This window comes from Syngnathus scovelli, chromosome 14 (genome assembly GCF_024217435.2).
Source record: "Syngnathus scovelli strain Florida chromosome 14, RoL_Ssco_1.2, whole genome shotgun sequence".
Taxonomy (NCBI): domain Eukaryota; kingdom Metazoa; phylum Chordata; class Actinopteri; order Syngnathiformes; family Syngnathidae; genus Syngnathus; species Syngnathus scovelli.
Window position 1 is genome coordinate 13258690 of NC_090860.1, and position 11356 is coordinate 13270045.

At 46.4% G+C, this 11356-nt stretch overlaps 2 protein-coding genes across 5 annotated transcripts; one reads left to right on the plus strand and one right to left on the minus strand.

The window, feature by feature from the left end:
* Nucleotides 1-1519: 1519 nt before the first annotated feature.
* Nucleotides 1520-7119, plus strand: slc1a8b (solute carrier family 1 member 8b). Of its 2 annotated transcripts, none has more exons than XM_049740807.2 (11): nt 1520-2744; nt 3015-3094; nt 3221-3436; nt 4273-4315; nt 4383-4596; nt 4679-4778; nt 4938-5171; nt 5245-5439; nt 5500-5634; nt 5705-5867; nt 5928-7119. In XM_049740807.2, the coding sequence occupies exons 1-11, from the start codon at nt 2583-2585 to the stop codon at nt 6072-6074; spliced, it is 1689 nt and encodes a 562-aa protein (XP_049596764.1). In that variant the 5' UTR covers nt 1520-2582; the 3' UTR covers nt 6075-7119. The 2 variants fall into 2 exon arrangements, with proteins under 2 accessions (XP_049596764.1, XP_068509021.1); XM_068652920.1 differs by having other exon boundaries at nt 1544-1628.
* Nucleotides 7120-7244: 125 nt separating this feature from the next.
* Nucleotides 7245-11250, minus strand: elavl1a (ELAV like RNA binding protein 1a). 3 transcript variants are annotated; one of them, XM_049740882.2, is made up of 7 exons: nt 11115-11250; nt 10430-10489; nt 9744-9918; nt 9332-9435; nt 8529-8682; nt 8240-8465; nt 7245-8173 (listed from the first exon to the last, which is right to left on the minus strand). In XM_049740882.2, exons 2-7 carry the CDS (start codon nt 10463-10465, stop codon nt 7849-7851), a joined length of 1020 nt encoding a protein of 339 aa, XP_049596839.1. In that variant the 5' UTR covers nt 10466-10489; nt 11115-11250; the 3' UTR covers nt 7245-7848. The 3 variants fall into 3 exon arrangements, with proteins under 3 accessions (XP_049596839.1, XP_049596837.1, XP_049596840.1); XM_049740880.2 differs by having other exon boundaries at nt 8240-8682; XM_049740883.2 differs by lacking the exons at nt 9332-9435; nt 10430-10489.
* Between the last annotated feature and the right edge of the window lie 106 nt (nt 11251-11356).

The following is an 11356-nucleotide window of genomic DNA, read 5'->3' on the forward strand; positions in this document are numbered from 1 at the left end:
TGAATTTACAAGAACACACTATATGAAACACTTACCTTCTCACTGGGCAACCAAACGGTCCTAATCTATGTCATAATAAACATTATACCATCATTGCATTGTAGGTATATCTTTTTATTTTATTTTTTTGCACTGATCGGTTGGCACTTTTTAAATTTCGTTGTACATGTGTGACAATGACAATAAAGATCTATTCTATTCTATTCTATTCTATTCTATTCTATTCTATTCTATTCTATTCTATTCTATTCTATTCTAGCCACACTTTGGGAAGTAGCCTTTAGCAGCTAATATCAACTTCTCAAATCTGGTTTTTAGCTCTTACTCACGAAAAGTCTGGGCATTTATGTTTTGTAAAAATTGACAAAAATAATGTTACTCATTTTCCATAAACTGGAACTGGAGAATTATCAATTATTTTGATGCAAAATTACAGAAGGTCAAGTAAATTGTACTTACCAAGGACGAGTGTGGTTCCTTCTTCAGCGAAACCCCAGCACAGTGATGCAAAGCGGTGAGCCGTCCGTACAAAAACTCGTCCTGTCAATGAGCTCTGATTCGTGAGTCCAAGTCCAAACAACAGGAAGTGGCTGCCTCCCTCACACTTTCACAAAGGCAGGTGCTCTCGCAGCTTCATTTGCATGCGCCTCTGCCATCTCTAAAACATGACGACTAAATCAGCTCAAAAATACCTCCCAAATATTTTTGCCCTCCAAGACCACCAAAATGGCCAACATTGTTCATTTTATTTTTTCAGTAATTCCTTCACATGCCACAAGAGGGCGTCTGCATAACAATAGTGGAACACGTCCAACAGTAGCAGAGGATCACTGCTCTAAATTGACCATTTTATTGTCAGTTGCCCCGATAAAGATAATTGTGAGCAAAACTGCAAAGTACAGCTGATGCACTCAGACGTGGAAAATGTTCAAAAAAGGAGGAAGTGATATCTTCTCGCTTTCACAAAGCCAGCTGCGCTCGCAGCTTCATTTGCATGACCTTCTGCGCTTCTTCAAAAAGTCTGCAGCATTCCTTTTTGGCGCAAACACCTCTCGCTCCACGAGTCAGGATGTGGTCTTCTGCACTTGCGCTTGTCCTTTGGGCTCTGCTGATTCCTGGTGAGACTCTTTGAAACTTGGTGTCAGCGCTGAATATTTGACTAGTTAGGCTTGACATTTGGTAGAAGTTGTGTTCTCATTCATCTCATTTCAGGATCTTCTGCCCAGAATTTTTTGAGGCAGCCGGAGGGAAACGTGTCTGTCTCTCTCGGAGGAACCGTGACCATCAGGGCCACGGGGAGTGAAAACATTGGTAACGATCTCAGTTGGTACCAAGTGAAGCCTGGACAGGCTCCCAAACTGCTCATCTACTATGCATCAACATTATTCTCCAACACGCCATCTCGATTCAGCGGCACTCAATCCGGTACTGACTACACTCTGACCATCAGTGATGTCCAGAGAGATGACGTGGCCGAATACCACTCTTTCGCCTACTTCGGCGGTGGCATCTTTACACGGTGACTCAGAGTCGTACAAAAACCTCCTTGGACTTTTGAGAGAAGTGAAAGTAGTCTGTCGAAGGTGGCAAGTGAAAAGCAGAAGATAGAAGAATGCTCAACATAACCGGTCAGAATTCAAGTTTAAGTCAAAACTATTCAACTATATATCATTATATCCTCATAAAAATACACATCACCACAAATTATCTGGTGATTTGGAAGGGGGGGGGGGGGGGATCTTTAGCTGTAACATTGTGCCCGAGAGGGATTACAGGTTATTGGATTGGTGGCGAGTGACGTTGGTGGACATTGTTAAGAGAGACAAGTTCAGGACGGTGGTGACACCGTGACGTAGGAAGGCTTAATATGGCATCCTGCAGGGCTAACTGGGTTTGTGTGGGGGAATTCTGTTTACCACTGGTTGACCTTTACTGTAAAATTCCAAGCCCCATGGCCAAGGTGTGCACACAATATCGACTGAACCAAACCATGTTCTTTATTATGTTTAATTCTTTATTATTATTTGATTTGGATGACATAATATTTCACAATCCTACTGTCGTTTTAGTGTATCGTTTGCACTGGCTGGAACGGATTAATGGCTTTTCCATTCATTTAATAAGGGGGACATTCTTTGAACATGGCCACAGGACAATTTAACCTATTACATCATAAGTGTTTTGAGACAAGGAATTACTTTTCAGTCACCTGTAGTTCAAGTTGCTGGCGTCAGCAGCATTTCTTCGTGAATGGAAGAGCTGGAAAGGTTTCTCCTAATGAGCTATGAATGGAATCAGCACTGCCACCTTTTCTTGAGCCCTCTTAAGCGTGAGCCCAGCAAAGGAGGGAGGGAACCGGTGTTGTCATGGAAGGCGGGATAATCCAATGCAGGGAGACTTTACCCCGAATGAGTCAGGGAACACTTGCGCTCTCCGAGACCTGAGACCGGGCCGTCACGGGAATTATACAGGCCGGCTGAACTCGCGCCGTCCGCCGCACTCGCCATACGACTCGGGCGCGTGCTCTGGTTGGGAGGGAAGGCTGGGGAGGGCGCCGGCCGGGCCTGGGACGTTGGGTCAGGATGGAGAGGTGGAAGAAAATGCTGCCGCACATGTCGCCCAAAGTCAAGGCGTACGTGAAGGAGTACTGTAAGAGAAACGGCCTCCTGACGCTGTCCGTTTTGGCCGTGGTGACGGGCTGTGTATTGGGGTTCGTGCTGAGGTCCCTCAACTTGTCCACGCAGGTATGGATGGATGGATGGATGGATGGATGGATGGATGGATGGATGGATGGATGGATGGATGGATGGATGGATGGATGGATGGATGGATGGATGGATGGATGGATGGATGGATGGATGGATGGATGGATGGATGGATGGATGGATGGATGGATGGATGGATGGATGGATGGATGCCAGCGATAGCAAACAATTTACATGGAGATAAGACAACAAAGTTTTACTACTTTATGAAGTGTGGTACCAATAATTTTCCCGACGTCCACCCCCCAGGCCAAGATCTACTTCTCTTTCCCTGGTGAGCTGCTAATGAGGATGCTTAAAATGCTGATTTTGCCTCTCATCACATCCAGGTATTTTATCCTTATCTTCTTTCACGCCGTTGAACTACTTAGGAGTTGACTCCAAATGTGCTTTTTCGGGGGGGCTCCTCTTCTATATGTGAAAGAAGTGCCTAACCTTCTAATTTTCCACTCTAGTCTCATGTCGGGCTTGTCAGCCATGGACACGAAGGCCAGTGGGCGGCTGGGTGTACTGACGGTCACTTACTACCTGTGGACAACCTTCATCGCCGTCATCGTGGGCATCGTGCTCGTCCTCATCATCCACCCGGGCACGGGCACCGAGAAGGACAGCCATCACGCCAGCTCGGGGCCCGTTATGACTTCGGCTGATGCTCTGCTGGATCTCATAAGGTAAAACACCTGAACTGCGGCTTTCTTACATTTTCTAAAATGGCCGCCGGCCCAAAAATGGATACAAACAAGTGGATTTTGCCCTGTAGAAAATACATGGATGGGAAATCTTGCTCTAGGGGATGACCAGGGGTCAAAGGTGGCCTTTGAGACCTTTCTAACATTGATCTCATTTGGGGTGGAGATCGACGAGGGCCGATTACATCCGGTCCCCATCCAATTTTCATCTTGTTAACTCCCTCCAAGACCATTAAATCTCCAAGGGTCATTTGGACCCTGTGTTCTGACGTAAGAGTTCTATCCGCATGTCCTAAGAGGGGTGAGCTAAGGCCTCCATGACAAATCCATAGACCATTTGAGTCTCGGAAACTAGACTATTGGGAGAGAAACCTACAAAAGAGGGCCGCAGCTAAAGACCTGATTCCAAAACAGAACTTTTGACTTTTAAATCAGGTAAAATAATTGTAGTGTTACCGATCGCCTAAGAATAGGAAGCCACTTAGTGGTAATCTGATAATCTCGTACTCACTCGCTCGGTGTACGCTGGCCATGAGTGCGCTTAGGCGCCGGGCCATTCATGTAAGAGCTCCACGAATACACGGGCGCTAAATCTGATTATTTAACAGTGTTTGTCTGCTTGCCGCCGAGCGAGCAAACTCTTGACGTCAGATTGTCCTTGCGTGCTTGGACAGCTCCAGCCTCGTTTTTGCTGACGTCGCTCGGATAAATCCCTCAGGCTTTCACAAACACGAGTTTGCTTCACGTGGAGCCTAAAGTTAGTCCCATGAGTCCTAATGTGGGAACCCCCCCCAAAAAACCTTTTTTGTCTTTTACAGGAACATGATTCCATCCAATTTGATTGAAGCAACCTTCCAACAGGTAAGCAGATTCATTCAAAACCATTAAGAAATATCTTTATATTAATTTCCGTGTCGTGGTTCCTCAGTATCGAACAGACCTGGTGCCCATCGTGCATAGTTCCATCGAAAAGGAGTCGCAAGCCAACTATGTGTACGTCATGCCCGACTATCACAATCCCCGACTGGGCCACCCGGTTTTTCTGGACATCACTCCGGCACCTGACATCAACTACAAAATCGTGCCCAGCACCAGCAAGGGCATGAACGTCTTGGGTATCGTCATCTTCTCGGCCACCATGGGTAAGATGTGATCTTCTTGGGGTCAATTTTGAATTTGACAGATTTGAGGATTGAATTGAAACGCTCCCTCACGTGTTCTCAGGGTTGCTCCTGGGGAAGATGGGCGAACGCGGTGCACCGTTGGTCAACGTGTGCCAGTGCATCAATGAGTGCGTCATGAAGATCATTAACGCGGCCATGTGGTGAGGAACACACACACATTTGAAAAAGACACACAAAGCCCAGGCAGATTAGAGCTAAAAATAATTAGCACTCGGCAGTACAGCAGCAACTGAAGCGCTAACAGGAAGTTAGCAAACATGAATTCATTCTAGAAATAATCTTGTAATTCCATCCTGCAGGTACTTCCCCTTTGGCATTGTGTTCCTGGTGGCAGGCAAGATCCTGGATATGCATGACCCCGCCCACTTGGGCGAAAAGCTGGGCATGTACTTCATCACGGTCCTGTCCGGCTTGTTCGTGCACGGCCTCATCTTGCTGCCCCTCTTCTACTTCTTCTTCACGCGCAAAAACCCATTCACCTTCATCAGGGGCCTTCTGCAGGCTCTCGTCATCGCCTTGGCCACGTCTTCAAGGTGAGCGCCGCGTGTGGATGATGCAACCACATCCACCACAAGATTCTGATTTGGACCTTTTATGCTCTTTCAGTTCAGCCACTTTGCCAATCACTATGAAATGTCTCCTGGAGAACTGCGGCGTGGACCGGCAGATCGCTCGTTTCGTGTTGCCCGTGGGAGCCACCATCAACATGGACGGAACGGCCCTGTATGAAGCCGTGGCGGCCATTTTCATCGCTCAAGTCAACGAGTACGACTTGGACTTCGGTCAGCTCGTCACCATCAGGTAGAAGAAACCTTGGATTGAATGCGTTGAAGAAAAAAAACAGCATTTTTTTGTTCTTAGCATAACGGCGACAGCGGCGAGCATTGGCGCAGCTGGAATACCTCAGGCCGGTCTGGTTACCATGGTGATCGTCCTGACCTCCGTGGGTTTACCGCCTGCTGACATCTCTCTGATTGTGGCCATTGATTGGGTTCTGTAAGTCCCACCAAAAAGCAATTCAACAGCAATTTTTTTTCGACTGAGCTCAAGGTCTCGTTTGTCGCAGCGATCGCTTCAGGACGATGATAAACGTCCTCGGAGATGCCTTAGCAGCTGGGATCATGGCACATGTATGCAGGAAGGACTTTGAGAAAGCCTCCTCCAATGTGGCGGGTTCCAGAGATGCGGTCACCCCTACCATTGTCAATAACGGGGGGTCATCAAAACGGGTAAGGATGAACATTACCACCCCAAAAAATTCAAAATATTGACTTGGTTTGTCCCAACAGAGAGACACGGTGATCTCCGTGGGCAACCAGAGCGTGGCCCTATCCGACGCACCCCTGATCGCACACCGCTGCGATTTTGTTTTCGAGGTTGACGGCGACAACATCTTGGAGAAACCCATGGCCTGCTACAACCTCTGCCAAGTTTGAGAACATTTTCTCAAAAACGGACAGTCAGCCTTCCAAACGCTCACCTCAAAGGAGACCGAAGGGAATCGTCGTAAAGGAACGATGCGACTTTTCAGTTTCTTTGCCAGTGCCAAGGTAAAACAAGAAAAACCAGAAAGACGATCATAGCAGCATTTTCCTAGACCAGTTACTTTTTTTATACCGATTTATTTTTTTGTGCTTGTTTTTCCAATTAAAATTTGGTTCAACGCCTGTCTTTTTTTTTTTGGGTAGAAATCAATCAGGATTCTTCCTCCTTGAAAACACAAGTCATTCCTTCACTTAAAAGCCACCATTGTTTTTATTGACATAATCCAACGTTAAGACATTTAAAGGTGGCCAGAGGTGACCATCAGCAAAACTCCTCGGTAAAAATACACGCACACAAACACGACGCGTTGATTGACAAATAAATACTGTGTGCGGCTTAACAGAACCTCTCTTCATAAATAAAATAAATTAAAGCTGAACGTAGCGCCTCCCCATCTCACTCACCTGTTTGTGGAACAAAAAAAATCTAAAAGCACTCAGTAGCAGCAGCCAGTAGAAAAATAAAAAATGAAGATAAAATTACATTTAAAAGTTGGATCAAGTCCAACAAGAGACTTTTGCTTTGAGCAAGTCAGCACATATTGCACACATTTCAAAAAACGGGTGGGAATTTGCGAAAAATGAAAGGCACAGAATAAAAATGAGCCTAAACCGTGTCTCTGATTCACAAATTTATCACGAGCAATTAAGAACGTGAGGATTTAAATTGGCCCGTGTAGAAAACCAATTGGAGTGTTTTATCTATATATATTTAAAGGGGCCAAACTGAGAAAAAAAAAACAGAAAAAACAAACAAAGCAAAGGTTTCGCAAAACAAAAGTAAATTTAATGGTTTGAATTGAAAAGGGAAACAACAAACAAAAGTGGACTAACCAACAAAGGCCATTTGTTTCACTTCAAACTTGAGATGAGCACTTGTTAAAACAACGAAAACCAAACAAAAAAAAACCTACCTCTGCTAAAAGGAAAATAAAAAGTTTAAAATCACAAGAAAAGTTTGCTTTAGTTATGATAAAACAACAAGTGGGAATAAAAAGAGGGTGGGCGATGCTGAGTTCAGTTCAACTCTTTAGTACCTCTGTTCAATGAAGGGAGGAAGGGAGGAAGGGAGGGGGGGGGGGGGGGGGAGCAAAGCCATCGTTTGAAGAATTGACTCATTCGTCGCCTGCGTTTGGTCCATCACATTTCGCTCCGCAACATTTCCCATACAAATAAAAACCACAACAATAAAAAGATACTTGGCTTTGATTGTTCATCCAATCGGAATTGGGGAGGGGTGGGGGGGCCAAATTCAAAGTGCTTTTCTCTCACATTTACTTTCACTGGATGCAGATTCCAATTCAAGGCCTCTATGTCTCCGGGACGGCGGGCTGCGTCTCGGTGAGGGGGGGAAAAAAAAGCAAAGAGCGAAAAGCGGCTCCAAATATGAACGGACGAGACCAAATTAAATGCGTAAAAAAACGGTCATGTTTCAAAGAAACCACGTCTTTGAGTTTTACTGGTAAAATAGCGGGCGTAAAAAAATTTTGGGGAAGACTAACAACGATATTAAAGTCTCATGCTCTAGAATAAAAGTCAAAACCAACCACGAGTGACACGGAGAAATTCCGAGACACTTTTTTTTTTTTTAGACAACAGGTGCGCTGTTTGAGTGTTAGACGAGCATGAAAACAAGCGGATTTCTCTACACTTTGACCTCTGACCTCTACTTGTGGCCCTTGCTGGTCTTGAAGGACACCTGCAGGGTCTTGTCGCCCAGCCGGTAGCCGTTCAGGCTGGCGATGGCCATGGCCGCCTCCTCGTAGTTGGTCATGGTGACGAAGCCGAAGCCCTTGCACTTGTTGGTGTTGAAGTCGCGGATGACCTTGACGTTGGTGACGGCGCCGAAGGGGCCGAACATCTGCCAGAGGACGCTCTCGTCGGCGTCCTGGCCGAGGTTGTAGATGAAGATGCACCAGCCCGAGGCCGGGTTGCCCGGCACGCCCACGCCGCCCATGCTGTTCATGTGGTCCACGCCCATAGGGGAGAACCTGAGGGGGGCCGGCAAAGCATGAGTGACGTGCTCCCCGTGTCCGTCGTGCTCGTGAGCGGCTCACCTGAATCGCTGCGCCTGGTGGTGCATGGGCCCGGCGAAGCGTCTGGACTGGTTGTGGTAGAGCTGGGAGATGATCTGCGTGTTCTTCATCATGTTTGGGTCGGCGGCGAAGCGCACCGAAATGGGCTCGGCTGCCCCGGGCGGCTTGTGGCCGTTAATGTTCTTGGCCGCCTCCTCGGCCTCAGAGCGCTTGTCGAAGCGGATGAAGGCCTTGCCTCGCGACATGCCTGCGTTCGGGGAGAGACGGGTGAGCCGGCGGCGCCCACGCCGCTTGGACGCCGGCGTCCTACCTGTGGACTGGTCGACGAGCACGCGTGAGTTTATGATGCGGCCGTAGCGTGAGAACATTTCCTCCACGTCCTTCTGCATCATGGACTTGGGCAGGTTGGTGATGTAGAGGTTGGCATCCTTGATGGTGTCGGAGCTGGGCCGCGCGTACGACACCTGCGACAGGAGGCGAGCCGCCGCACAATGAAACGCGGCGTCGGAACACGCGTGAGCACTTCAGTCTTTCACACACGTGTGCATATGTGAGCAAATATTTGGGATTTAAAGGGGAAATATTACAAAAAACTTTGCTTGTACGCACATGGCTGTGTCTCAAGTGCCCAATCGAACATGAAATTAAACATCCTATGTAATCAACCTATTTGGAACAAAAACAATTCTCGTGTGACCAACATGCATGACACTTCTGCCTACCTACACACAACTGCACTGTTTGAACACTACGTTAAAGCCACAAGATAAACAGTACTGCACTGAGATGTTTATTGTCCAAATGACATGAAAGCAGGTCAGAAGACCATTAAGACACTCTTTGAAAGGGTTCTCGGTTTGAAAAACAAATAATATGGGGAATAATGTCTCATAATAAAAACAAAATACCTCCAAACCCTCCATTTTCCACCCCCAAAAATAGATGTTTGCAAAATTATTGAGATTTGGAATTTCTCTGATAACGAGTCAAAGCCGTGGCAACGTAAAGTGCGCCATCTACTGGCTAGATAGGGAACAGCACGGGCGTGTTGCATGACAAGACATCGGTGGCATCGTTTGACAAATGGTAGAACACCTGATATGTGCACGTTACCTTGATAGTTTTGGAATGTAGCCTTAGTCCGTTCAGTGATTCGATAGCTCTTTCTGCATCACTAGGGTTAACATAGTTAACAAATCCATACCCTAAACTGTGGCCTAGAGAAAAAAAAAAAGGAAAACAATAAAATAAAACAAACAAAAAAACGTGTAAAGTTAGTGGCTAGTCTAAACAAACAAACGAACAAACAAACAAACAAACGAACAAACAAAATGTTCACAGATCATCCGGGGCCGTTTGAATAAAACAAACTCTGGGCTGTAGAAAAACTAAATAAATAAAATTAAAAAAAAAAAAGGACCAAAAGTGAAGATTTATGTTTGCCATTCAAGACAACACCTCAAGGTTTTCTGCTCTGGTGGCCCGCCAGCGTCCAAGTTCCCACCCCGAGAGCGCCTGAGCGTACCTCCGACTTTGTCTCGAATCAGCTTGGCCGACTCCACCTCGCCGACGCTGCTGAAGAGGTTGCGCAGGTCATCCTGCGACATGCCCTGCGGCAGGTAGTTGACGATCAGGTTGGTCTTGGCGTTCTTGGCTTCTTCGCCCGGCATGTCGTAACCGTTGGACATATCGAAGGCCTCCTGTTATTCAAAAAAAGAGTGTTTTCCAACCTTACATTCGGCAAATTATCAACGACTATCTTTTCTTTGACAAGGGATCTTCGGTTCCGACTATTCGAGGTAACGGCAGAAGGGGTCATCAACCATTTTGATGGTTTCCGCCCGGCGACAGCGATACACACTTAGTATCGAGCGACAACACTCATTGAAGGGTCACTACAATTGTCAAACTCCGACTCTGCCTGCCCACTGGGCTGATTCTGGTGAATAGATTCGCTGTTGGCTGACGAGACAATCCGTCACTGGGGCGGACAGAGGCCCATTCAGGAGGGAGAAGGCTTGTTATTGTGCATTTTCGAAGGAAGGTAGCTGGAGGCCAGCGACTTGACCATTTGCCTGCTTACCAGTGACGCTGATGTGCATATTAGGGGGAATGATGTTATATATATTATGGTACCGATGTGATGAACGTAAAGTTATTTCAATTATTTTGTTATTACAGCTGTACTTTGTAGTGAGCAAAACAACTTACATTCAAGTACTGAATGTGTCCTCTACGAACTGCCATGAAGACACTTCACTGCTCCAGAAGCTGAATAAAAGGGTGGAATGTAATCACTGTTATTTTTTAACTCATCGGAACTCACAATTATTTTCTAATTCGACTCAAAGCAAAACTTCGCGAGCAGCACTAGCGGTTGCCTTTTTAAAGCCCATGCATTCCAAATGACAATCACAATTTCATCCACCCTGACTGCAATTTTTACTGGAAAATTACGCCCAATTTAAGATGTAAAACTCTAGTTTGCCAGATTCTATAAGAAAATTAACGGCCTCACCGTGACCCCCGGTTACGTTATTTGACAACAAATGAGCCCGACGTGCTAGCGCTATAAATTAGCATTAGCTACGCCGCTAGTGACCGCTTTACCAAGCAAAAACAAACACACACCTACTTTAAACGCTTCCAGCGCGTTACAAAGTCGCTTCACGTATCAAACAACGTTTTTCTTGCGCGAGTTGCTCGCGGTCGTATGCGCCGGTTCGTGCCCACTGGCACTCCCGCCCGTACGTACCCTCGCAGCGGCCTGTGACAAGGCCTCGAAGCCTGCCATTAGCATTAGCCTAGTTAGCCAGAGTCTTGCGAGGCCACGCTATGTTATCAAAAATAACATAAAGTCTCTACAGCACATTGGTAAATATTTTTAAAAGCTTACCAGCTTTTGTAACAGGGGCAGCGGGTGGTTCTGCCTGATTTAAACGCTCCCCCAAACCCGCTTTTTCCAGACCGTCTCTTCACTCCAAACAGGCAATTTCGCTTGAGCAGCGTCGCGGATGAGTGACGTAAACAAAACGCGCACGTTTTGTTATTGTTGTTGTTGATGACATCATCAACATTTTAATTATTAACAGATTATTACATAACGGAAAAAATGAAGCTCAACAGCAGAGTAAAAGG